At 56.3% G+C, this 25,883-nt stretch overlaps 1 protein-coding gene across 4 annotated transcripts in view; it reads left to right on the forward strand.

The window, feature by feature from the left end:
* The window catches only part of TSNARE1 (t-SNARE domain containing 1), an 83,637-nt gene that overhangs the window by 45,570 nt on the left and 12,184 nt on the right, over positions 1 to 25,883 (forward strand). For 3 of the 4 annotated variants that reach the window (XM_022555206.3, XM_022555204.3, XM_022555208.3), the window contains 4 exons: positions 3,834 to 3,924; positions 6,743 to 6,817; positions 7,257 to 7,316; positions 17,281 to 17,439. In XM_022555206.3, coding sequence (XP_022410914.2) covers positions 3,834 to 3,924; positions 6,743 to 6,817; positions 7,257 to 7,316; positions 17,281 to 17,439 — 385 coding nt within the window. The remainder of the gene's footprint in view (positions 1 to 3,833; positions 3,925 to 6,742; positions 6,818 to 7,256; positions 7,317 to 17,280; positions 17,440 to 25,883) is intronic. The other variant, XM_022555207.3, reaches the window with a different exon arrangement.

The raw sequence follows: 25,883 nt of genomic DNA on the forward strand, positions 1-25,883 counted from the left end.
GCTCCCTAGCCTGTGTGTCCTGGCCTTCCAGAGCCTTCCATGGCCACATATGTGGGGGGAATTTGTGCACCTCCTGGACCGTTAACATTTTTCTTTTTTTCTTTGCGGTACACGGGCCTCTCACTGCTGTGGCCTCTCCTGTTGCAGAGCACAGGCTCCTGACGCACAGGCTCAGCGGCCATGGCTCACGGGCCCAGCCGCTCCACGGCATGTGGGATCTTCCCGGACCGGGGCACGAACCTGTGTCACCCGCATCGGCAGGCGGACTCTCAACCACTGCGCCACCAGGGAAGCCCAGCAGGCAGATTCTTAAACACTGCACCACCAGGGAAGTCCCCTAAGTTTTTTTTTGTTTTTTTGCGGTACGCGGGCCTCTCACTGCTGTGGCCTCTCCCGCTGCGGAGCACAGGCTCCAGACGCGCAGGCTCAGTGGCCATGGCTCACGGGCCCAGCCACTCCGCGGCATGTGGGATCTTCTCGGACCGGGGCACGAACCCGTGTCCCCTGCATTGGCAGGCGGACTCTCAACCACTGCGCCACCAGGGAAGCCCGCCGTTAGCATTTTTAAATGACTTGAGACAGCACGGAGTTGTCAAGTCTGTATTTTCTCCACATTGACAGTCGCCAGCTTTTGTATTTTGCCAAGTAAGGACACTAAAAAAAAAAAGTACGCTACCATCCACTATTGCCATCATATTAAAAAATAAAGATATTTCAGTACTCCTGAAGTAGGCAGGACCTGATCTCAGGAGAAAGAACAGTCTTTCAAATTGAATAAATATAGCTTCACGAGAACCTCACAAGGTTGAACCTGTTTTTCTCATCTTGCGTGAGACAGGCGTGGGCTTTGTCATTTCTGTCAGCCACCGTGAGTGGCTCTGTCCCGCCCCCCAGCATGGGCTCCCAGACTGGCCGAGCTGGCCGGGGAGTGAAGGTGAGGCTCATCGGTGTCAGCCCAGGGCACTGCTGGCACCCCCCGGCAAGAGTAGCTGAATGAATGGATGGTCCTTCCAGGAGCCCCGGGCAGGAAGTCTGCCCTGCGGCCTCACCTCCCTGCTGGACGTCCTCCAGCTCTGCTCATCTTTTCTGAAGTTGTCTTGGCTACTTCCGATTGGTTGTATTTCAACATCAATTTTAGAGTCAGCTTGTCCTTTTCTGATTTTTGAAGCTTGCTCTAATTTTATATGGGGTCACAGTGACTCTGCAGACCCATTTAAAGAGAACTGGCGTCATAGGGATCCTGAGTCTTCCTGGCCATGAACGTGGTCGGCTTTCGTCTCATTTACAGGTGTTTTTTTTCCAGCAGTTCCCTGTAGGCTTTAGTGCACTGGTCTTGCATGTATTTTGTTAAATTTATGGTAATGACTTCATATGTATATATTTTAAAATTAATTAATTAATTAATTAATTTTTGGCCGTGTTGGGTCTTCGTTGCTGCGCGCAGGCTTTCTCTAGTTGCTCCGAGCGGGGGCTACCCTTCATTGTGGTGTGCAGGCTTCTCACTGCAGTGGCTTCTTTTGTTGTGGAGCCCGGGCTCTAGGTGCGTGGGCTTCAGTAGTTGTGGCACGCGGGCTCAGTAGTTATGTCTCGCGGGCTCCAGAGCACAGGCTCAGTAGTTGTAGCCAATGGGCTTAGTTGCTCTGTGGCATGTGGGATCTTTCTGGACCAGGGATCGAACCCGTGTCTCCTGCATTGACAGGTGAATTCTTAACCACTGCACCACCAGGGAAGTCCCTATATTTTTATACTATTGTAAGAGGTACTGTTGCTTAAATTTCATTTCCCATTTTTGGTTCCGCTACATGGAAATACAGCTGATTCTGTTTATTGCCTGTGCCCTGTGCCCTCGTTAGATTCCATATTCCCTAGGATTTTTCTACATAAATGAACCTGTCGTCTGTGACAGAGACTCTTCCACTTCTTTGTTTTAAATCTCTGTGCTGCTTACCTCTTTCGTCCTGTTACAGTGTTGTAACCGTGTCCTTTTACAGTTAGAATGTCATAAACCTATGAAGTTCCACGTGGAGGTAGGCAGTCCTGGAAGTGTGCGCCTGTGCCGGTGCCCGTTCAGGGGGAGCCGCCCGCCTGTCCTGGCAGTGACAGGATGCTGCTTTGACTTTACAGTCTCTCTTCATCAAGTTGATCACCTTCCCTTCTCTTTTCTAGTTTTCTTAGAGCTCTTGTCGTGAATTCTTGTTGAATTTTGTGGATGTTTTTTCTGCATGGTTTATTGAGATGATTTTCTCCCTTTTAAATTTGTTCTGTTAGTATGAGGATTACATTAATTGATTTTGGATGTCAGACCAACCTTGCGTTCCTTGGACGATGTTATCCTTTTTGTATGTGGTTGGATTCAATTTTCTAATATTTCGTGCAGGATTTTTGCTGCTCTGTTATGTGACTTTTGCTGCTCTTTGCTTTTAGATTCTTTGTTTAGGTTTTGGTATCAGGGTAATGCTGGCCGCGTAAAATGTAAGTGTCCCTTCTTGTCTGTTTTCTGGAGGACTCTATAGTATTGATATTACTTCTTTAAATATTTGATGGTGAAGTCGTCTGTATCTGTAGGAATGTTTTCGAGAACAAATTTAATTCCTTCAGTAGGTGTAGAGCTGTTTAGGTTTTCTGTTTCTTCCTGAGTCAGCTTTGATAATTCTTGTCTTTCAAGGAATTTTTCTTTTTCATCTTAGCTGTCAAATTTATTGACATTTGGGATTCATAATATTTCCTTATCTGGGTGGGAGGTGTGACAAGGAGGGAGGGCTCTGTGGCGCCAGCGACCACGTGACCAAATCCCGAGGGGAAACACGGCGTTTGTCCCTGCTGTTTCCTGTGGCCTCCGGGCAACCTGGGAGGAAAGGGTCCCTGCACCGCGTCCTCGGCCCACGCCCCCTTAGGCTGGTGCAGAGTCTCCTTCCTATGCCACCCCCATCCCCCTTTCCACATGCCGCAGCTCCGTGTGACCCAGGGGCCAGCGTTGGGGCCTGGGGCCTGCCCGTGCCTCCTGGGGCGTCCACCTCGGCAGACGGCACCCGGCTCCGTGGTGCCCACGCCCACTGCTGCCACGTGGGGGTCCCACAGGGGCAAAGAGGGGCATCTGCGCTGCAGCTTGAAGGTCGGGAGGGTCTCTGGTGTCTGCGCCCCGCAGCCAGGCCAGGGCCCTTCCCTCACTTGGGCCTGTGAGCCCGCAGGAGGCCTGAGGACAGGGTCTACCCTGTGTCACTCCATCCACAGGGGCAGTGGTCAGCCCCAGGCGGCGAGGGGCTGGTCTTTTCAGCACCTTCAAGTTCACACTCAGATTCATAAACTGAGGGGCTGGGAGAGGCCCCGGGCCCGGCCTCCCCATGTTCCTGGGTCTGGAGGCGGGAGTCTCACCATGGCCCCCAGAGGCCTGGGCTTTCCTCAGCAGTGGTCCCAGGGCCACCTGTGCGGCCACCGTGCTTCCTGGGCCCTGACCAGTGCTGACCCACAGCGGCCTTTCCACAGGGAGGGCTCATGGCTGGGGCCCCAGGGGTGCAGCTACCGAGCCCGTGGCTTGGGTATGGGGTCCGTGGGGGCTGGGAGGTGAGGGGCCTGGTGACGCTGACCTGAGTTCACCGCGTCATGTCATTTCCCCCCTCCCCCCGCCTCGCCTGCCCCCCTCCCTTGTCCATCCCTCCCTGGGCCTATCTTTACGTCCTTCCCGTCTGTTCCCTTTTTCCTCTGCACGACTCCTCCTTTCCTGTGCACTTTCGCGTCCCTCCGCGAGCCCCCCACCTGCCGTGCTGCCCTTCTGTGTCATCCACCCTTTCTGCTGCCCGCCCCCCGGTCTTCTCTCCCCTCCACACCTACTCCAGGCACACGGTGCAGCAGCAGACCAACCACGCGATCGCAGCCAGCGCCAGTGCCCTGAAGCAGATGGCTGAGCTCCTGCGGGGCTGCTCCCGGGTATGTTCCCTGGGGGCCGGAGGGGGCCAGGGCCCGGGGCGCGGGGTGGGGAGACAGATGCTGACCACGCGGCTGCTCGGGGCAGAGATCGCGCGTTCCTCTGTTCACTGGGCCGCGGGCCGGGCAGCGGTGCAGGTGCCGTGGGCTCCCGGCCTCCTGGGCAAGAGTGCCCTGTCCCCCTGCCCTGCTCTACGTGCCCCTCACCCACCTGCCACCTCTACGTGTGCCCTTCCTGCCACTGCACTCACCGTCGGCCTCCTCACCGTGGTCACGGCCACCGCATCCCAGACCACGGCCCCATCACAGCCCCCATGTCCCCACCGCCCCTCCCCACTGGCCTCTCACGTGCCCTCCAGCCCTGGCCGGCTGTCTGTTATCCACACCCTACCTGCTCCCCCAGAGGTTGGGGGAGCCCAGAGCATGCAGTGTTGTTAAGCCCTCGCGGGTTACAGAGCAGGGGCCTGTTTTCTTCAGTGAAGCTTGTTTGTTGCCCATTCGTTTACATGTGGCCCAGGGCTGCCAGCAGCTACAGCAGCAGAGACCCACCTCCAAATCCTAAAAGCTGAAGTGTGGCCCCTCGCAGAGAGGCCCTGCCTCTGGTGAGGAAGACTCAGGCCCCGTGGTGAGCCCCGCGGGCGCGGTCCAGCAGTGGGCAGGCGTGGACCACTGATGCTGCTCAGCCTGGGCGAGCACAGAGCTCCCGCGGGGTGAGAGGAGCACGTGTGTGTTCTGTTCGTCCGAGGTGCCCGGAGGTCCCTTTGGAGACAGAAAGCAGACGTGGTAGCCTGGGCTGGGGACTGGTCTCAGGAGGACACAGAGGACTTTGGGGGCGATGCAAATGTTCTAAAACCAGGTGCTGGTGATGGTTGTACAACTGAAGCTTACACTTAAGGTGAACTGTACACTTAAGATAGATGGATTTTTACCTAATAAAGTAGACCCAGCTCGAAAACTTGAGTTACACTTTGATAAAAAAAAAAAAAAAAACACTTAAAAAAACGTCCTAGGATCAGGGGTCAGGTGTCCCTGCATGGCGTGGGCAGGGTGCACCCGAGGTCTCAGGTGGAGGAAGCACTCAGAGCTTTGCTGGGAGTGGCGAGCACTGCTCTGCATGCGATATAACAATCACAGCCTGGCCGTCGGGACCAGAGGCAGGCGCCTGGTCCTGGCCTTCGCCCAGGGTTCATGCAGCACAGGGCAGTGTCTGCAGCGGTTCTGAGGCCTTGGTGTTCATGGGCCTGTTCACGTGTGGCCTTGTGACGCACGTCCCCGGCTCTGTGTATGTCACGAGGGCTGGAAAGCAGAGTTGACCCCCTTGGGAGTTCAGAGGGCTCACTTTTAGCCTAATATATCCTTCCTTCTTTCCATCCACCCACCCACCAGTCCCCCTGTCTGTCCATCTGTCCCTCCATCCATTTACCTGCCCGTCCACTGACTTACCCAGCCATCTACCCACCCATCCATCCATCTGAGAACCAACAAACATTTATTGCACACCTGCTCTGCCAGATGCCGGGAGAACACAAATGAGGTCCTGCGGGAGGACGTCTTGTCCAGGTGGGCAGCGTGGGTCACTGCTCTCGCAGGGAAGAAAGGCTGAGCCCATCACCTGGAGCTGGTGGTGGATCATGTGGGCTGCAGAGCTGGAGATGTTTTGCTCAAAAGCACTAAATAGCCCCTTGGGCTCTTAGGTCTGTCCTGGGGCATACATATGGTGCCAATTATAAGAGCCTTACCTGGACACTGAAACAGACTCCACAGAGCTGCAGCCACACGGAACTGTGAGGCCCAGACACTGCCAAGTGCCCTGGAAGGGCAGGTGTTGGAGAGCTGGTCTCCCGAAACGCGCCTGGCCTGCTGGTGCCCCGCGGCTCCTTCTCACCCATGGGCTTGCATGGGGTGCGTGGTGGCAGTGAGGGCTGGGTTCTGGGACTTGAGACGCAGGGTCTGGGGAGTGTCCAGGGCCCTCCTGGGAGCTGACAGGAGGTGCTGGGGGCAGGAGGGGACCAGGAGCCTGTGTCCGCGTCCTGGTCCAAGGACACTGGGACTGGCGTGGCTCCATTGGTGCTAGTGCTGTGTGGTGAGAGAGGAGGGGCTGTGGCTCCTGATGGCCTGGCGGTGTCAGGGTCCAGGGCTTGCTTGCCCGTTCCCTCGTTTGTCAGTATGCCTTGAGTGCTGGCTCTGTGCCGGGTTTCATCCTTGACGCTGGGGTGCAGAGACGAACAAGAGATGAGGTCCCATTCCAGCAGGAGGACAGGGGCCGTGTGTGAGTGCTGAGGTGCTGGGGGCAGGATGGATGGTTTGCCGACTGCAGTTCTGATGCTGGGGATGAGATGCAGCCTCACTACCAGTGTGACCTTGAACAGGCCACTTAGAACTTGTGCCCAGGATCTCCTGAGCTGTTAGGTGGGGGTCGTAACACCTCTCACCCGAGTAGTTTGTTTTGGGGACAGGACAGGCATATCACGTTAGAGCGGCTGGCCCCGAGGTCAGTGTTGACGATGCCTGTGGTTTGGGTGGAGATGGTGTTCACGGTGATGCTGGCTGAGCCCGTGGAGCCCTTGCTGGTGTTTGAGGTGATGGAGGTGACGGCACCGGCTGATGAAGATGGGGATGAACCCAGTTCTAATGGCAGAGGGGGTGGTGACGGCCGTGAGGCTGGAGATGGATGGACGGGGACGCTGTGGCGCAGGTGCTGCCGGGAGGGACGGGAGGGGCACAGGAGCATAGTGAACTGAAGTGCCCAGGGATGGAGGGGCTGCGGGGGCAAGATGAGGCCTCGGCAGCCTGTTGAAGCCCCCCCTCCCCCTCTTTGCAGCAGGAGCGTCTTCAGCTGGACCGTCTGAAAACTCAGCTTTCAGACGCCATCCAGAGCTATGGAGTGGTGCAAAAGGTGAGGCCCCTGCAGGTCCCCTGAGCACCCACTCTGGGTCGGCCTGGTACAGTCCCATCCCCCAAAGCAGAGGAAGGGCCACCTTGCAGACGTTGGATAATCGCCAGGATCTGGCTGGTGGGACCACAGCATGTGTGCAAGTGAGGGATGTTAACCTCTGGAGTGCTGCCCAAGAGGGTCCTCATGACAGCCCCCTGGGAGGTGGGAGAACAGGTATCACCCATCCTTCCACACCCGCCTGAGTGTGTGGGAGGAAGCCATCTAGCAGATCAGCCCCCAAGCCCAGCCAAGCTCCCAGTTTTCCAGAGTCCTGGGGCAGCTGAAGGTGTGCTTTGCTATTGGTCATCGTCCAGTACTTTGTGTTTATCTGACTGTTTCTTCTCTTTCCCCCACCTTTTCTGTTCTTCCCGTCTCCCTTTTCTTGTACTTTATCCAACAGAAAATTGCAGAAAAGTCCAGAGCACTGCTTCCCACAGCACAGAGGGTTGGCAAGCAGCAGGTGGGTGCTGAGTATTTACCCTGGTCAGTGGGTGTTAGAGGACAGCATAGAATCCAGTGCCACTGGGGCTTCGGGAAGGGCAGGGAGGACCAAGGTCCTACCGTATAGCACAGAGAACTATAGTCAATATCGTATGATAAACCATAATGGAAAAGAATATAAAAAATAATGTATACATGTGTAACTGAATCACTTTGCTGTACAGCAGAAGTTAACACAATATTGTAAATCAACTAGACTTCAATAAAAATGTAGGTAAAATAAATAAAATAAAATAAAATTATGAATTAAATATCCTTAAAACAGAAAAAGAAATTGACGTTTTACCCTCAGGTCTCTGGCATGGGCTTGATACAGGGAAGTGCTTGCTGACAGTTCTACCTACTGTACAGGACCAACTTGTATTAGACCAACCCTCCTGTGAGTAGGAATGATAGAAAATCCAGTAAAGAGTGTAATTGGAGTCCTAGATGAACAGGGGAGAGAGAGAATGGACAGAAACAATATTTGAAGAGGTAATGGTTGAGAATTTTCCAAAACTGTCCAAATACTTCAAGCCACAGATTGAAGAAGCTCTATGATGAATAGGATAAAGTTATCCTGTTTCTTAAAGCTATGCTTAGTCACATCATAATAAAAAACTTGGAAACCAAAGACAAAAATAAAATCTTAAAAGCAGATTAAAGCCAGAAAAAAAATCTTAGATGCCCAAGAAAAAGTCACATTATTTTTTAAAAAGCAATGAGACTTACACTTGACTTTTTAAAAGAAACAGTGGAAACCAGAGGACAGTTGAAAGAAAATAACTACCAACCTGGAGTTCTACAATTGGTGAAAATATTTTTCAGAAGGAAAGGTGAAATGAAAACATATTTAGAGAAACAAAAACTGAGAGAATTCATCAACAGAACTCTCTAAAAGTAGAAGAAGGAAGATAGTCCCAGACGGAAGCATAGTAATGGAGGAAGGAATTATGGGCACTGAAAACAATAAAATGTGGATACACCTAAATTCATGTTGACTGTTGAGTAATAATAATAATGACTTGTGAGGCTTAAGATATGGGGCAAATGAAAATACTTGTACAACAACAGCACAGAGGACATAAAGGAGGTAAATGGTGTTAAGGTATTGTAATGTCCTTGCGTCATCAGAGAAGAGACAAAAATACCAACGTAAGGTAGGCTGTAATAATCCAAGGATGCATATTGCATTGTGGGTAATACTAAAAGGACAATACAAGAATAGACAGTGTAACATAAATAGAGAGGTACCTATGAAATAATAAAACAAATGCTTAATTTAAAAGCAAAAAAAAAAAAGAAATCAACACAAAACAGGAAAAAATAGGAAATAAATTGTAAGATGGTTGATTTATACCACTTATGCTAAGCTAAAATGGACTAACCCTTCCAATTAAAAGGCACAGATGGTCAGACTTGGTTAAAAGAAAAAAGCTGTGTGGTGCTCAGAGGAGTCAAACCTTAAATATAAATCCAGAAAAATGTTGAAAGTAAAAATATGGAAAAAAATATACTGTGCAACCAAAAGCTAAAGAAAGCTGTTATAGCCATATTAATATCAGAATAAGTAGACTTCACATGAAGAATTCTTAGTGGGCATACAGAAGCATATTTTGTAAGGATAAAAAGTTAATTCAAATGGAAGACATAATTTTAAATTTATGTGTACCTAACAATATACCCTCAAAAATAGAAATATAAAGCAAAACTGATAGTAGTAAAAGGAAAGCTAGTAAATCCACGATCACAGTCGGAAATTGTGACACACCACTCTAGATGACTAATAAAATAAATTGAAAAAATTAAGGAAGGATGTAAAATATTCAGGCAATGCTACTGGTCAATACACAGACCTAACTGGTATTTGTGACACTAAGAGAATATACACAGAATGCATATGCTGGATGGTAGAGCAAGCCTCAGCAGATTCTACATGACTGACATAACACTGAATATGTTCTCTAGCCAGAGTGCAATTAAACTGGAATCTGGTAACAAAATTCTCAACACCAGGGGTTGAGAATTTAAATAGTATAATTTGAAATAACCCATGGATCAAAGAAGAAACCCTAGTAGAAATTAGAAATAACCTTGAACTGAACAAAAATGAAAATGCAACAAATCAAAGCTTATGGGTTGCAACTAAAGCAGTGCTTAGAGGGAAGTTTATAACTTTGAATACATATATTAGAAAAGAAGCACGTGTGAAAATTAGTGATCTACTTCTCAATCTCAAATGGCTAGAAAAACAACAAAAAATTAAATCCAAAGAAAATATATAGGAAAAAGCAGAAACCAGTGAAAAATAAAATAGATGTACAACGGACAAATTCAACAAAGCCAAAGATTGGTTCTTTAGAATGATTAATAAAATTGTTAAATCCTACAAGGTTAATCAAGATACAGAGAGAAAATACAAATTACTAGTATCAGTAATGAAAATGGCTATATCATTATAGCTTCTAAAAGCTAAAAAAAAAGTAATAAGGTAACCGTTAGCAACTTCATACCCATAAATTTGACAACTTACATGAAGTACAAGTTTTTAAAGAAAAATGTAACCTCCCAGGATGTGTAAAAAATCTGGAAAGTCCAGTATTTATTAAAGAAATGAAATCCATAATTAACAAGCATCCTAGCAATAAAACTTCAGACTAGATGGCTTTACTGATGAATTCTCCCAGATATTTGAGGAATAAATAATACCAGTTTACACAAACTCTTATATAGAATATAGAAAGAGGGTATACATCCCACCTTGCTTTATGAGGCTAGTAAATGGAAAATAACATGCTGTCCCATGGGCATAGAAGCAAAAATCCTAACCAAAATGTTAATAAGCTAAGTCTAGCAATATATATAAAGGTAATACATCGTTATAAAGTAGGATTTATTCTAGGGATGCAGGGTTGGTTTACATTCAGAAATAATCAGAGTAATTTACCATGTTAATTCAGTAAGACAGAAAATCTATTTGATCATCTCAATAGACACGGAAGAGCATTTGGTAAAATTCAGTACCCACTTAGGGGGACTCAGAACTTTCCGCAAACTAGGAGGAGATAGGAATGCCTTTAATCTGATAAAGGGTATCTTCAGAAGCCACAGTCAGCAGCACACTCACTGGTGAGATATTAAAATCTTCTCTCCTGAGAGTGAGGAGGAGACGCGGTGTCCAGTGTTATTGCTTCTCTTCTCCATTGCACTGAGGGCATACCCAGTGCAATAAGAGATGAAAAAGAAATAAAAGGTTTAAAATGGGGAAGGTTTAAAACCCCTTCACAGACAACATGATTGTGTAACTAGAAAATGTGAATGAATCTGATGAAACTTAAGGGTTCGTAAGTGAATGTAGCAGGATTTCTGTTACGTCAGTATGCAAGAAAACATGGTGTGTGCCAGCAAAAGACAATTTGGAAATGATGCTTAAAAAGTGATAGCATTTATAATAGCATCAAAACTAGGAAGAAATCTATGACCAGTTGTTGAAGCTTCTATATAGAAAACCATAAAACATTACTGAGAGAAATTACAGAAGATTAAATAATGGAGGGGTACACCATATTTGTAGATTGGAAAATTTGATGTATAAAGATGTCAGATTCTCACCAAGTGGTTCTGTAGGTTCAATACAATCCAAATAAAAATCCTAGCGGGTTTTGAATATGCGTTTGTATATGATGTGTGTGTAAATTGTCAAACTGATCATAAAATCTATATGGAAATATAAAGACCCCCGAATAATGAAGACAATTTTGAAGAACAGAACTGAGGGTTTACATTCCCAGGTATCAGAACACCATATAAAGCCATAGAAATTGGAACAGTGTGGTATTTGTTGAAGGCTAAGCAAACAGACCAGTGGGGTCAGAGTCGCATATAGATGCAGACTCACACATATGTGATTACCTGGCTTGTGGGAGGTGCACTGCCACGCAGTGGGAGGCACAGGATTTGCACAGGACTTGATGCTGATTGGCTGATGGTTGAGCTGGGAAAGGTCCTGTTGAGCACACGGCAAGTACAGGTCCGAACACCCTGCCCACTTCACCTTGGTGTCAGAGTGACTGAGGAGCGGTGTGCAGGGCAGGATGTCCACACGAGGCGACAAGCCAGCTCAGGCTGTGAGTACCCTCTCAGCCAGGAAGTGCTGCGGGCCCGGGGCCATCGCTGTGTGGCTGGGAGGGGGCTGGAGCACTGCTGGGACAAGGCTGCCACCCCCAGCAGATCCTTCACCCCGGTTCACCCAGGCTCAGAACACTTCCCTGGATCACAGATCTAAATGTGAATGGTAAGGCAGTGAAGCTTCTAGAGGCTACCATAGGAGGCTGTCTTCCTCCCACACAGATGAAAATGTACTTACTATAAAGAAAAAGTGATAAACTTGTCTTTGTTACGGTCTGTACAACCCTCAGAGAGCGAAGAGGTGACCTACAGAGTGAGAGAAGGCATTTGCACATCACGTATCTGAAAGGACTTCATAATATGTAAAGATCTCTTACAAATCAGTAGGAAAAAGACAGACAACTCAATTCAAAAACATAAAAGGGCAAACACCTTGGGCATGCACGTTCAAAAGGGACGTCGGAATGGCTGGTAAGCACATGGGTGTGCGCTCAGCATGTGTCATTAGAAGCAGGCAAAGTTAACCCACGATGCTCCATCTCTGCACACCTCACACCCACCAACACGACTAAAAACTAATGAAAATGCAGGAGCATGCCGAATGCCGGCAGGGCTGTGGGGCAGCCGGAGACCTTGTGCAGTAGACGGGAGTGTGAATGGTGCCCCCTCTCTGGTAGCTGAACACACCTGTGGAGTGATACGTCGTCCTGTCTGTGGCCTTGCAGCTCCACCTCAAATGTATACCCAGTGAAAAGTCACATAGAAGAACGCTGAGCACACGTGACATACAGCAGCAGACACCTGGGAGAGAGCCAGCCTGCGGTGGGATGGACAGAGCATTTGTGCTGAGTCCGTAAATGGGAGACTGTGGCAGCAGAAGGGTTGTGCTGTGGCCAGCAAGGCCCCGGTGACATCTCGGACACACGCTGAGCCCAAAGAGGATAGAGGTCAAAACCGGACCAAACCAACGGGCAGAGTTAGAAGCCCCTACCCTTGGTAGGGGACAGCATAATGAGTAGGAGGCTGGAATGTCCGTATCTTGACCCGGAAGTCTTCCTTTTGTTACAGTTCACAGACCGATCTACACTTGTGATTTGTGCATTCAACTACTGATGTCCTATTTCAGTAGAGTTTTTCTTAAAGAGGAAGACAGTGGTCAACAGTGCTTCTGAGAAGTTATGAAAGATTAGATTATTTCCAGGAATTTTGCAAGCTGTAGTTGATGAGATGATATACTGCAGGATTCAGCCCGGGGATGTGGCCGCATCCCCCGGACTTCGGGGCCGCCATCTGCGGACCGGTGGTCCTGGTCCTGGCAGGAGCAGGGGTGGCCGCTGCCTGCTGGCTCTCCTCTGAGCTGAGTGCCGGGTGTGGCTGTGAGCAGGGGTAGGTTGGCTTCTCTGGAGTCAGCCTTCTTGGCTGTTGTCGGCCGCAGCCTCAGCTGGGCCCTGGGTCAGTCTCCTACCCAGACCTAGGCAGTGGGCAGCCGCCAGGTGCTTCTGGGCCGGCCTCTGTCCCAAGGCAGGGCTGTGCCTGTCCAGCGCTGGGAACACTCCGAAGTCTGCATCGCCGTCGCCAGCTCGGTGTGGGTTCACCAGAGCCCCGTGCTCCCAGCAGCAGCAGTAAAGACCACCTCACCTCCACGTCTGCTGGGAAGTACCCTAGTTGTGGTCCCCGCCAGGCGCAGGGCGGGTTGGCCCTGCCCCTGGGCCCCAGCGCCTTTATTTAATGTGGGGCCAGGGAAGGATTGCGACAGTCACGCCTGTTCTGTGTCCTGGGCTTTACTGAGCCTCCAGACTTCCGTCAGCTCACACACACACAGCCTTTTGCTGTTTGGAGAAGTGGATGACCAGCCTCGGGCTACTACGCAGAAGCTGTGTTTCCCAAGTGTGTGACCAGCTCTCATTCTGTCATTCTGACGCTTGCCCTCCCGCCGAGGTCACGGGCTTCCCATGCAGAGCCCTGGGCCGGAATTGGCGAGACAGTGGCCCGTTTCCCAGAGCCCCTGAGAGCCCTGGGTCGCTGCTCACTGGCCCTGGGTGGGGGGCCACGCCGAGCCCCCGCCACGCGCCCTCCTGGCCTCCCTGAACCCCCATCGGGCTCCATCTCTTCTCACGGGAAACTGCTGGGCCCGCCCCCCAGCCGTCTCGTTGGATTGTGGGCTTCTAATGGACGTGTCGGAACGGAACCCAAGCCCTGGGCCTTGGAGCAAAGAGAAAGCCGCCTTTGTTGGCTGCCCTGCAAGCTGGAAAGCCATCACACGGCTATCCCTTGCGCTGCGGCCCCAGCGCCCACCCTGCCAGCACATCCTAATCCTGGCTTCAGAGCTCAAGACCCACATTGAGGCTTTGTGAGGAGAATAAAGGGTGCTTTCTGATCCTTACAGGAGGGGGGCTGCGGCGGGATCAGCCCTCTCTCCCTCCCTGCTCCCTTGTCCTGAGCCGCTTGGGGAAGGCGGCCGGTACCTGTGGAGGCCAGGCGCCGCACCCACACCTGCAGGGAGGCCGGCACCCTTTGCTTCGGCTTTCTGGAGCTTCCACGGAAACCCAGACTCCAGGAGGCTTCACGCTACACCCGTAGTGTCACTTCTTCACTGTAGTGTCTGACACTTTCAGCTGGTCCGTGGTGCTCACTGCAGGCTGCGCCCCCGTGCTCCTGCCCACCCCCTGCTGGTCACGTTGTGCTTTACAGCAGAGCTGCAGTGGGCGTGCCCCTGGGTGCGCGGGCCAGGGCTCTTCCCACGGGGGCTATTAGGTTTGCCAGGGAGGCCTTTAGAAGCCCCTGTCCAGGCGGTGCCCCAGGCCAATGGAATTAGGTGGGTCGGGGGCAGGCGTCAGTGCAGCTCAGGGCTGGGTGTCCTGTTCTGGAGCAGCCGCTGCTGGGAGGGGTGCACTGTTGGGGTCCCCCGCAGGCACGCGTGTCCTGTGCCCTGTAACTCACTTGCCCTGGGACGGCCGGCCCTGCATGGTACCTGACCTGGGCTTTCCATTGGCATCTCGTTTTCACGTGTGCTCGCTGGTCAGTGCCTCTCCTGCATCCCAGTCACTTCTTTATGTGACTCTGGGACGTGGGCGGTATCAGCCCCATCTTAGGGAAGCGAAGGCTGAGGTTGGAGAAGTTAAGGAAGTTGGCAGGATCACACAGCTAGTAAGCGGCAGAGCTGAGCTTTCTCGGTCCCCTCCCCCCCTTGGACTGAGGGCGTGGGATCAGCGAGGGGGACCAGATGCCGCGGCTCCTGCTGGGAGTGAGGGGTGTGCCGGGCAGCACGGGGAAGGGACGGGACGGGGGGTGCAGACAGCACAGCTGCTGTGTGGTGAACACAGGCCACAGGCCTTGGGCGCAGGTCACTCTTCCCGTTCTGTGGAGGAGAACGCTGAGGCCCTGAGAGTGTGCCGCTGGCCCGACGGTGCCAGTGCTGGACCGGAACCTGACTTGGCTTTGCAGCCTAGGCGGGGCCTGGGAAGCGCAGAAGGGGGGCGGTGGAGGCGCGCGGCCTGGCGCGGGGCCAGCCCGCACCCCGCTCCTGCCCGCCTGGCACTGCTCACTTCCTCCCGCCCACACCGGGAAGGGGAGGTGGTGACTGCCGCCTTGGATGAGGAGCGCCCGTCAGCAGAATTTGTAGATCTTTTATTTTGTGTTCACATATCCACATATTTATTTATTTAAAGGCCTCTGCTGACTCCGGGGACGAGGTGCTGCGTGTATCGGTGTGGTCTGTAGGGAGAGTGCCAGCTTTGGGAGGAGGACGCGGTGTGTGCGGATGCATCACCCTGTAACCGAGGGGAGCGTGCCCACCCTGCGGGGCTGCGAGCAATGGAAAGGGTGGCATCCGGTGTGTCCCCTTTCCTAGGCGCAGTCACACGTGGCTTTCCAGCGCCTTGCGCCCGCCTGTACTGACGTTTGCCCAAATGCCCCAAGGTTCTTGTTTGTGCCATTTGCTGCTTTTGGTGCCCAGATGAGTAGGTGTGGGCAGTGTCCATCCGCTCCACTGCACCGCAGGCCAGGCCTGCGGTGGCCATCATGGGCCCCAAAGTGCAGGAAAGAATGTGGACACTAGACTGTGTTCTCTTCCTGCTGACCCGCGGGGCCTCCTGTAGGCGGTGTGGCAGGGCCCGCAGGGAGCAGGATCTGCTGGGAGGACAGGCACAGAGACTGTCCTGTGGAGCCGAGTGGACCCCTGGACTACCCGCCCCCCCCCCACACACCCAGAGTCACTTCTCTGGCGTCAGTGTGGCCAGGACTCTGCCATGTGACCCTGAGCTGCACAGGGCATGGGAAGGTGGTCTTCATTGCAGGCAGACATCAGGGGCCTATAACAAAGGGGAAACAGAAAATAGGCAAGTGGCAGCCTCTGCAGCCTCCTTCCAAGGTGACCGACGCCAAGTGTCCTGCGGATGTGACAGAGGGCCGTTCCGTGGGTGATGGCAGTCCTGTGTTTCAGCCCCGTGCCCGCTGCCCAGACACCTGTAGGAGGGGCTCAAGAAGAGCGGCAGCCGTCCCCCCGTCTGTCTGTGCGCCCAGCACTGACCTCTGCCTCCAGGGCAGTGTGTCCCCGGGCCGGGAGGAGGGCGTGTGGTCAGCACTGTGCCGGCACCGTCCTCTCTCCTGGTCTGTGGTTCTCGCCCTGGAGCTCCCCGTGCCAGGTGGGAGCTCAGAGCCCTGCTCCACTTCCCGGCTCTTCTGGGTTCCTTGGCCGCTCGGCCTCTGCGGCCTCATCTGTAAAGTGGGCTCCTGGCTGCTCCCTGCAAGGATGTCGGGAGCGTCAGAGACAGCGGCTCCAAGGAGCTTCGACACACGTGGGAGGTGAGGGGCACTGGTGGGCAGGCTGCCCTCCCGGGGCTCTGCCCGTCCTCTGTGCCTTCTCCTCTTGCTCTGGTCATCACGACAGGCCTGGGGGAGTGGGGCTGGGGGGAGTGTGTGTGCCGTTATCTGTCTTCCTGGGGGGGTGCCGTGGGGTGCAGGTCAGTAGTCTTTGTTGCTGAACATTTGCAGGTAAATTGTAAGCATTGTTCGTGTGAAGCCATGGCTCTGGGAGGAGGGGTATCCCTGGCTCCTGCTGTCTCATCTCTGCGGGGATTGGGTAGGCGCGGCCCCCCACTGGCACCCCACTCCCCACTCGGGACTGGCACCTCAGGGGTGGATGTCAGCTCACTTGTACCCAGGTTGTTCCATCAGGGGACAGATAGAATTCATTAAAGGGAGAAGCTGCTAGTTTATTGAATTTGAAAATTTGGTGAATTAAATCAGTAAAGGATAAGACAACTTGAAAACCCCCCTCAGGCTTTCCTTCCCCGTGATCTGGTCCCAGCTGGGGCGGGTCTGTGCCCTACTGGGTGACGTCCATGCTTCGGTTTCCATGGCCCCTGCCCGGCAGCTGCACTTAGTCTGTAACCAGCTCTGGGACGGGCTTCCTGCGGGGGCCACAGCCCCCCGACGAATAGCTGGGGTTTGTGTGCATGTAGGGACATTTTCTGGGGGCTCGTGAAGAGGCTTGTGACCCCTCAAGAGCTGGGAACGTGGCGGCTGTGCTCTGCAGGGTCTTCTGTGTGGCCCTGGCTCTGGGGGGCTGTGGGGTCCTGCCGAGTGCTCCCCGCAGCCAGGCCTGGGACGGCCACAGGGCCCGGTGTCTGCCCACCATCTACGACAGCCCCAGCACCCGGGACCCTGTGGGGACGTCCCTCGAGTGACAGGGTGGAGCCCGTCCCCCCGCCTCTTCAGGGCTGCAGGCTGGGGGCTGGCTCCTGGGTGCCTGCCGAGAGCTCGGCCTGGTGGCAGCGGGCTGTGCGTGCGGGTAACCTTGGTCTGTGTCTCGGCAGAGTCCCCAGGCCCCATTTGCCGAGCTGTCCGAGGACGAGAAGATTTTTAACGGGGGCGACGGCGTGTGGCAGGCCCAGGGGCAGGCGCTGCTTCCGGAGATCACCGAGGAGGACCTGGAGGCCATCCGGCTGCGTGAGGAGGCCATCCTGCAGATCGAGGTGCGGGCTGGCGTGCGCACGCGTGCATGCGTGTGTGTGTGCCCATGGGTGTCCCCGGCTGCCGTGGCGGCTCTCGGCGCTCCAGCAGTGGAGGCTGGGCTGGCCCTTTGGTGGTGCCACTGCTCTGTGACCAGCAGACTGAGGCCCGCCCCTTGCCCGAGCCCAGAGGGGCTGGACCTGGGCTCCCAGGGCATTGCCCGAGCTTGGCCACTTGGGCCGCCCGGTGGAGAGAGGGAGTCCAGGGAACCCAACAGAGTCTCACCCTGTGTCTCATCGCCCTGCCCCCCGCGTTTTCCTAGTGGACTCAGCCCTCTGGCCTGGAGCCCAGGGCCTGTGCCCGGGTGGCACGTGCCAGTCTCCGTGGCTGCTTCCTTCACTGCACGCTTAGGTTTCCAGGAAGCCATTTCGCTCTGATGAGGCCATTCAGCTCCCAGAGCAGTTAGTTCCAGTGGATAGTTTTTGAGTGGTTGAGTGACCTGCCGAGAGAACTGAACCTGTAATTTGGGGCGGCTGCCAGCAGGTGGCGGTGGTGTTGTCAGTGTCCGACCATGGGGTGTGGGGGGCTGCTAGTTCTTTGTTCTTCTCAAGTTTGCGTGTGTGTAATACCTGCTGCCAGATGTTTTGCTGGCCATGGATGACCTGTGACAACTGCCAGAGGTGTGCAGTTCCCTGAGATGGACCTGTGGGAGCAGGTGCCTGAGTGGGTGTGCCAGTATGTGGGTGGATGTGCAGGTGCAGGGGCAGGTGTGCCAGTGAGTGTGCGAGGGGGCCTCCTGATGTGGGAAGTGCATGTAGAATGTAGCCGTTGGGCCGCCTGGTTCTCTTGGTGGTGGGGCCTGAGCCTCTGAGTGTGTGTCCCCTCCTCCCTCTGGGCCTCGGTTTTGCCTGCTGGCGGAGGAGTTGGGGGGCCTGCCTGCCCCGAAGCTCTCAGGAGCTGGGTTTCTGGAACAAAATTTCCCTAAAAGCGGATTCTTTTAGAAAAACAGAGACTTGGGCAAGTTGGTAAACTGAGTCGCTGGCCCAGGCCCTGTCACCGTGTCTGCAATGAGCAGGTCCTACACTCTTGAAGGAGGTGGACGCCACCCTGAGAGGCGGGGTTCGACCCCCCTCCTTCTGCCCACCCCTGCACTTTGGCCTGGTGGAGGAATGCTTGTTTCTTCAGCCCCCGTCAGAGGACCTGCCTCAGTGGACCACCTCCCCCCAACCAGACCTCACTGCCCAGAGAGGAAGGCGGCCACACGGGGGCCGTGTCTCGGAAGGCAGGCCTCTTCCTCTTGCCGAGATGGTCCAGAAAGGACCAGACACACAGAGATGTTTTTATCCCGCCGTTGGCACAGTGAGACTTGCTTTCCCAGAGAAGCTGAGAACAAATTAGGAGCCATCGCCCCGACAACTCCGGGTGCTGGCAGGCCTGAGCGGGGAGGGACCCGCTTCTTCCTGCAGCTCGAGAGCTGAAGCCCTCTTAGGGAGAGCCCCCGACAGCCCCTCGGGCACACCCGGGGGTCTGGACCGCCCGTGTGAGGTGGGATGAAGCGGCTGCTCAGGACGGACGGACCTGGCCTTGGCCCGGCACATAGGGAGCAGAGGTGCAGGCTCCCCAGCAGGGCCCAGGGCCCGAGGATGTGAGTGGGGTGAGGGCTGCCCCCCAGGAAATGCTGGGAGCTCCTGAGCAGGTGGACCCTCCGCTCTGAGGGCAAAGCCCCAAGAGGTCGTGGGGTTTGCTCAGGGGGTCAGCCAGTGCTTTGGACAGCCTCTCGTGGCCGCCAGGTTGAGGTAGGGGCCAGATGCGCAGCTCTGTGCCCACGCAGAGGCCCCCGGCCGGGGTTCAGGGGAGCAGAGGGCCCAGGTACCGCCAGCCCCTCCTCGTGTGAGTGGCGAGTGCAGGCAGGGGGTGGGCTTTACTGGGGGTGAGGGGGCCCCATGTGGAGGCCACCGCTGTCATTTAGCCAAGACGGAGGGGCACGGGCTGGTGGGAGAGGAGTGGGGCTCTGGGCCGACTAGGACCTCGGTTGATGCAGGGCCAGCCTGAATTCAGTGTCTTGTCTGTGGCCCTCAGAGCCAGGCTGGAGCTTCCTGGGGGGCCGTGGGCGGGGCCTGAGGCTTGTTCCCTCATCTGCAGTGGGTGGTGTGGGTACGAGGCAGGTGCTGGCCAGAGGGTGATGGCGTGGGACGGGGAGTCAGCATCGCTGGTCTTGGGCACCACACCTCCCTGCATCCCTTCCTCCCTCCCTGCATCCCTCCCTCCCTCCTTCCCTCCCCCCCCCCCCCACTTCGGGGTCTTTGGAAGTGGGAAAGACAAACGAAAATGTCATTAGTGTTTAAAAAGCCCTCCCCCAGGTTTGCATCTGTCCTGGTGACAGCACATCTCTAACAGGACTTGTTGGGAAGGTGCCGAGACGGCCAGAACCCCGCTGCTTAGGTTTCTTGGGGCTTGTTTGTCCAGATCTGCATGGCCTGTCAGGGGCTGGGCTGTGGTGAGTGGGCCAGTGCTCTGGGAAGGGGACTGTGGGAACAGCTTCAGGAAGACACACGTGGCATTTCTCACCTTGGCAGGCTGCAGACTGGTTCCGTGTGGAAACTCCTTACCGCACCCCCCCTGCTGCCCCCCACGTTCCACGGGGGCTTTTGGGCTTGCATGGGTTTATGCGTTCACAGTGTTGCTGGAGTGAGACTTGTGGTCCCAGGGAGCCCCTTTGAGGCCCTGTTCTGCCTTGAAGGACTTACCTATTAGGTGGGGGGTAGGGGGTGTGGACAGATGGGGAAACTGAGGCCCAAAAGGTGGAATTAAAGTCACGACAACAGGTTAATCACATCCGATTCCTTCATAATCTCCTCTTTCTGCTTTCTGGTCCATGGTGGGCATTTCCGGGGTGGCTGCTGGGCACCGAGCAGCCTGGCGCTGAGGGTGTAGAGCTGATGGACCCACTCAGCGCCTCTGCCCCTGCTCGCCTCCCCCTCCCCGAGTCACCTTATGGGACAAAATGAAGTGCCAGCCTGGGGTGCCTTTTCCTGGCTTTAGACCCAAGTCTCCACTAACTGGCTGGGTGACCTTGGGCCTGCCTCTCGCCTCGGTCATTTCATCTGTGAAATGGGTGGGTCAGGGAGGAGCCTCCCTCTCAGGGCCCTGCCATTTCAGATGGCCCATGGAGGGCTGTCAGGGGCTGACCGGCACCTTGGCTTGCTGGCCAGGGATCAGGTGGTGAGTGGGCAGGAGACTGAGGGCTGCCAGGGCCTCTCGCAGTGGTTCTGGGCCCTTCCCTGGCTCAGTGGCCCCTGGACCTGCTCAGTTAGGTTTCGAGTGAGGGCATCCTGCCCTGGGGGCGCTGTAAAGACCTCCACCCAACCTCCTCGGGCAGCCCGTCCTCTGGCAGCACGGAATGTCCTTTAAGACCCTTTGGGGGCTCCCCATCTGTGGGCACGATGAGATGGCCCCCACTGCTCTCTTCCCTGTTACCCCACAGACACCCCCCTCCCCACCCCTGGGCTCCTGCGATGCCCAGAAGGCGCCTCACCTGCTGCTCCTGTGGCTCCTGCCGCCCGGAAGCCCCTGCCCAGATCCGGGTATTGCTGGCTGCCGCCCCTCCCCTGCTCTGCCCTCTGCCTGGAGCTTTAGAGGCGGCCCTGGCGATGGAGAGCTGTGTGCCTGGTGTTCCAGTAGCTGGCTCCCTGCCCCAAGGACGGCTGTGCTTGGCCTGCGGGCTCCCAGAGTGCAGGAGACCCCTCTGGATAGCCCCTTCCAGCCAGAGGAGCAGGGGGGCACCTCGTGGCTCCAGAGGGCAGAGTGGCTGATCACGAAGGGGAGCCGCGCCAGCCCAGGGCACACGTGTCCCTGGCACGTGATCCCGTGGAGCCAGGATGTCGGTACCCGCTTCCCGACAGGCACGCCACACGGCTGGGACCCAGGTGGTCTGAGCCCTGGCCGCACCCAGGCGAGGCGCATCAGGAGGGCCGTGCCAGGCCGAGGGGAGCTGCGAGCATACAGGAGCCTGGTCTGCGGGGCGGGTCCCTCCGACGGCAGGGCACCCGCGGCACCGTCCACCCCCTGCCAGCCCTTGGCTCCCCTCTCGGGCTCCTTCCCCCCGCCCTGTTTTGGAGGCGGCTGGTCTCTGGATTCCCAGCTGAGGGCACCTCCCTGACACTGGTCCCAGGTGGGTCAGGCCTCAGGAGCCCCAAACCTCCCAGGACCCCGAGGGTCGGGGAGGGGTGCTGCTGGGGCAGAGGTGGCGGGTCGCAGCCTCCTGGCCAGTGGCCCTGTCTGGAGCAGAGAGGAGAGGGAACGTCCATCTCGTTATGGAGTGTGAGCTGTACGTGGGTTCAGGCAGCGGCGTGAGGCTGGGAGTGGGCAGGCAGCGGCGGGATCGGTGGGCGTCAGGAGGTGTCTGGGCTCCCGGTGAAGTAGTGTCCAGGAGCTGCTGCCCCTCCCCAATGCCGGCCAGCGGCAGCTCTGTCCCCAGGCCTGTCCTCTGCCCCTCGACGGCCTGTCTGTCCACCCGCAGCTATGCCAGAGCCCTGCGTCCTCCAGGGCCTCGGCCCTCCCTCCTCTGGAGTCTGGCCTGCAGGGCTGGGTGCCCACTGCCCATTCTCAGTGGCCGTGTGCCCTCCATCCTGTGCCTTCTGTAACTGAGCATGTGGGGTCCCGAGAGAAGGGCTGGGGTCCCTTCAGACACACAGCAAGGCTGTGGCCAGCCTGGGGAGAGCCGGCTCTCCCAGCTGGCCCCCCCTCACATCCCTTCCAGCCTCAGGTCCCCTCTCTGAGCCTGTTTCTTAGTCCTGTGGCGCGATCAGAAATGGGGGACTCTCAGAAAATGGGCTGCGGGGTGCTTGGCAGACTGGAATGTGGGGCATCCCTGGGTGCCACTGTGGTGACCCCTGGGGCTGCAGGCTGAGCTGGGGGCTGGGAGACAGGGCGAGGCCTCTCCCGAGGGGCAGGAGGGGTGCCTGCAGGTCCCCACCACACTCCCTCAAGTGCCCAGCCCTCCGCCGGGGCCCCTTTCCCGGGAGACCGTCCTCCCAGAGGGCGGAGGCAAGGCCTCCAGAGCTTCCTCTTCTGGAGACAAGGCCGCCCTCAGAGCCCCGGTCTCCCTCTGGCCAGTGGCTTGCCTGCTGTCCCTACAGCTGCGGCTGGTGGTCTTCGTGGACCCTCAGGGCCCTCCCTGCTGCCCAAGTGCTAACGGGTGACCCCTGCTTTGTCCCTGCACAGCTGCCCCTCGCCTCTGCCAGGGGTGCCTCCACACCCCCGTGCTCCTGCTGCCCCCTGGCCAGCTCTGGGCCCACGTTCTCCCAGGTTCTCGGCGGGGCGGCCCTCTCCAGCCCGGGGGCAGTTTGGTCCCACCTCCCAGACCTGGGCTCCTCGTTGCCCCCGAAGTGGGCTGCCCTGTCCCTCCTCCCTGAGTGCGGCCGAGGTCACAGTGCCAGGACCGGGCCAGTGCGTCCCTCCGGCCCCACCCCCGTCCCGAGCCTGGACCCTTGTTCCTCCAGACACTCCAGCAACTTGTTTCCTTTTATTTTCAGGTTTTGACTCAGATGTTCCCCGTCTAAAATTTCAGTTGTCTTCTGCGTTGTCTAACATACCACTTAATTACTTACCTCGTTATTATTTCTCTTCTTCCAGGAGAACGTAAGCCCCATGGAGGCAGGGATTTTCGTCTGTTTTAGTCCTGGCACCCCAGAGGGTGCACGACACTGGGCACTCAGTGACTCTCTCTGGAACCATCAAGGGGATGGGGGATGGAGGGGTGGGTAGATAGATGGATGGTAAGGGGATGGGTGGGGGATGGGTGGGTAGATGGACAGGGTTGAGTGGATGGCAGGTGAATGGGTGAAAAGTTTTACGTGTTGGGACTCCGCAGAAGATTTGTGTTTTAATAAAAGGGCTCTGCTGCCTTTATTTACATGCAGCTTCTCATCAGCCCACACAAAAGCCCTGTGAACGTGAGCAGCGTGGTGCTCCAGTTTGACCAGAGATGAGGTGGAGCCTTGGCGGAGTCGTCGCTTGGCCGGGCCACACAGCTTGTGTGTGGCAGAGCTGGGACTGGAGCCCAGCTGCCTGACTCGAGAGCGGGGCTGTCCCGACTGTGATGCTCTGACACCTTCCCCAGATGAGGAGGTTGCAGCAGGGCACTGAGATCGCCCCACGAGGGGATGGTGGAGCCCAGGAGCCAGCCCATGAGGCCCAGCTCCGCCTGCCCATGGCCTGTCACTTAACTCTGGTTGAGGTGGGCTCCTCCTGTCTGGAGGGCAGGGCGGTGCCTGGTCTCCCCAGGGGGTTGGGAGGAGGTCGAATGAGACGGGCACGTGCCCCCAGCCATCGCCAGCATGGAACGGGCTTGCCAGGCACGGGTCTGGCCGAGTCACCTGTTGCCTCCCAGCCAGCTCTGCCCGCGGCCTGTACTGCCATGTCTTCACCGGCTCCTTGTGCCAAGCCCAGCTCACCTGACCTCACCTGCGAGGCCTGGCGCTACCTGTTCCCCTCCTGAGCTGCTGTGTCACCTGACCCAGGTGCAGAGCTCTGTGCTCACCAGCTGCTCTGTTGCCATGGCTACCTGGCAGGCCGAGGAGGGAGCAGGCTGGGGTAAAGAGGGGCCAGGAAGGGCCTCCAGGCTGAGCAGAGCGTGTGGGGCCTCAGCCACCCTGCCGGTAGCTGGCATTGTGCGGCCAGAGCGTGGGGGGTTGTTGATCTGGCCAATATCTAGCTATAAATATGGGAATAAATCGATAAAGTTTGGCTATTCCATGAACTGGGACCGCGTCTCTGTAGGTGGATGGTTGCCAAGATCCTAATTACGAGAAGAGATTGCATGATAGAGAAAAATGCAGCGGCATTTTCTTTGCTTTTGCTCTTAAAGGTGGAGGACACACACACACACACACACACACGAGGTTTTATTATGTCCTGTGCAAGGTTGTTATTCCTCAGCGCCAGTAAAAAGAGAGAAGATTCCGTGAGAGCTTTTAATGAGTTCTAGTTTTAGAAGCCATCAGGAAAATAATTGCCTGATTTAAACATTTACTAAGTTAAGGTGTTTTACAGTCTCTCCCGCTCTCTGGTGCCCACGCCTGGGCACATGGCTCCCAGTGCCTGCCGCCCTCGTGCACCGTGGCTGGGGCTGCTTGCCATCCCCGGGGGCTCCATCCTAGGGCAGCCCTGGGGGGCTTCTGGGCTCCCAGCATGGCCCCTGTGACCAGCCAGGCCTTGAGGTCACACCCCGGGGACTGAGTCCTGGACTTCTGCCTGGAGCTCGGCTCCTACCCCAGCTCCTGGTGGGGCCCAGATCTCTGGCACAGCCCCCTCATTTGCCCTTGGCATCCTCCATCGGGAGCCCAGGCCTGCTCAGGTGCCCAGCACGGTGACCGGAGGGACAGCCATCCGTGCCGGTCGCCTGTGCCCAGATACTGCCGCTCTGTGTGCTGCCCCCTCCCCTGGGCCCCTCCCTCTCCTGGCCCGTCATCAGGTCTGCCCCCAGCCAGCACGTCCCAGCACCCGTGAGTGATCCTGGAGGAGGTGGAGGTGCTAGCCCACAAACTCCTCCACCGGCCAAAGGCCTGGGGCTGGGGGTGGGGACCGCAGACCCTGGGCAGCCAGGGTCACACCTGCTCTGCATTACTAGGGAAGTGCGCCTGGGGCTCCCTGCCCCAGACCTTGCAGGGGGGCTGGAGGCTGTGCGCCCACAGGCTCATCTGGCTGGGAGCTGGGATCCTGGGGTCCCCATGCTCTGAGTAGCCCCTCGGAGCCAGTCTGGTCTGTTCTCTGAGGTCACATAGGAGGCTTCTGCCTGGGAGTCCAGGAGGGGTCTGTGGCCCCAGGCTCGCCTGCCACCCTTTCCCCGTGGTCCGTCCGGCTCTGCGTGGGGGGTGGGGGTGGGCGCACCCTGCTGATCCCCTCACGGTGGCCCGAGGTTGGGGGTCAGCCTGGTGCTGGGGCAGTGTCCCCTGGTCCCATCCTCGCTCCCTTGGCCACCAAGCTGGTGGAGACCCGCTGGAGCAGGGGGGCCCTGGACACCCTCGCTCCCCTTATCCCCCCGACGCGGCTTCCTTCTTTTTTGAGTGGGTAGGATCTTTATTCAGAAGGATTGTTCCAGGGAGTGGGGGGCTCTTGAGCGAGGAGGACGCTGTGCTGTATGACGTGCAAACACCTGGGAGTCGGGACAGGCTTCTCGTCTGCAAGGGAGTGCGCCGAGCTGGAGGGGCTGGGCTGGGGCATCTGCGGGGGGCGCAGGCCGTGGCGAGGAGCTGGGCTCACGCTTGGCCAGCATGCCTCCTGTCCCAGCGGGTCGCGGGATGAGTGGTTCGGCTCATCTTGTGTGAGGCAGAGAGGGAATTAGGGGTCCGGGCCCAGCCTCGTCCTGGGCGAGTCAAGTCTGAGTCACGTGGGGAAGGGTCTCTGCAGAAAGCCGTTCCTGAAACACGGAGTGTTGCCAGGAGCCCAGCCTGAGCGTCTCTTCCAA

Source organism: Delphinapterus leucas, chromosome 17 (assembly GCF_059928025.1).
Source record: "Delphinapterus leucas isolate spDelLeu-1000000601 "Yukka" chromosome 17, BTC_Dleu_Yukka2, whole genome shotgun sequence".
NCBI lineage: Eukaryota > Metazoa > Chordata > Mammalia > Artiodactyla > Monodontidae > Delphinapterus > Delphinapterus leucas.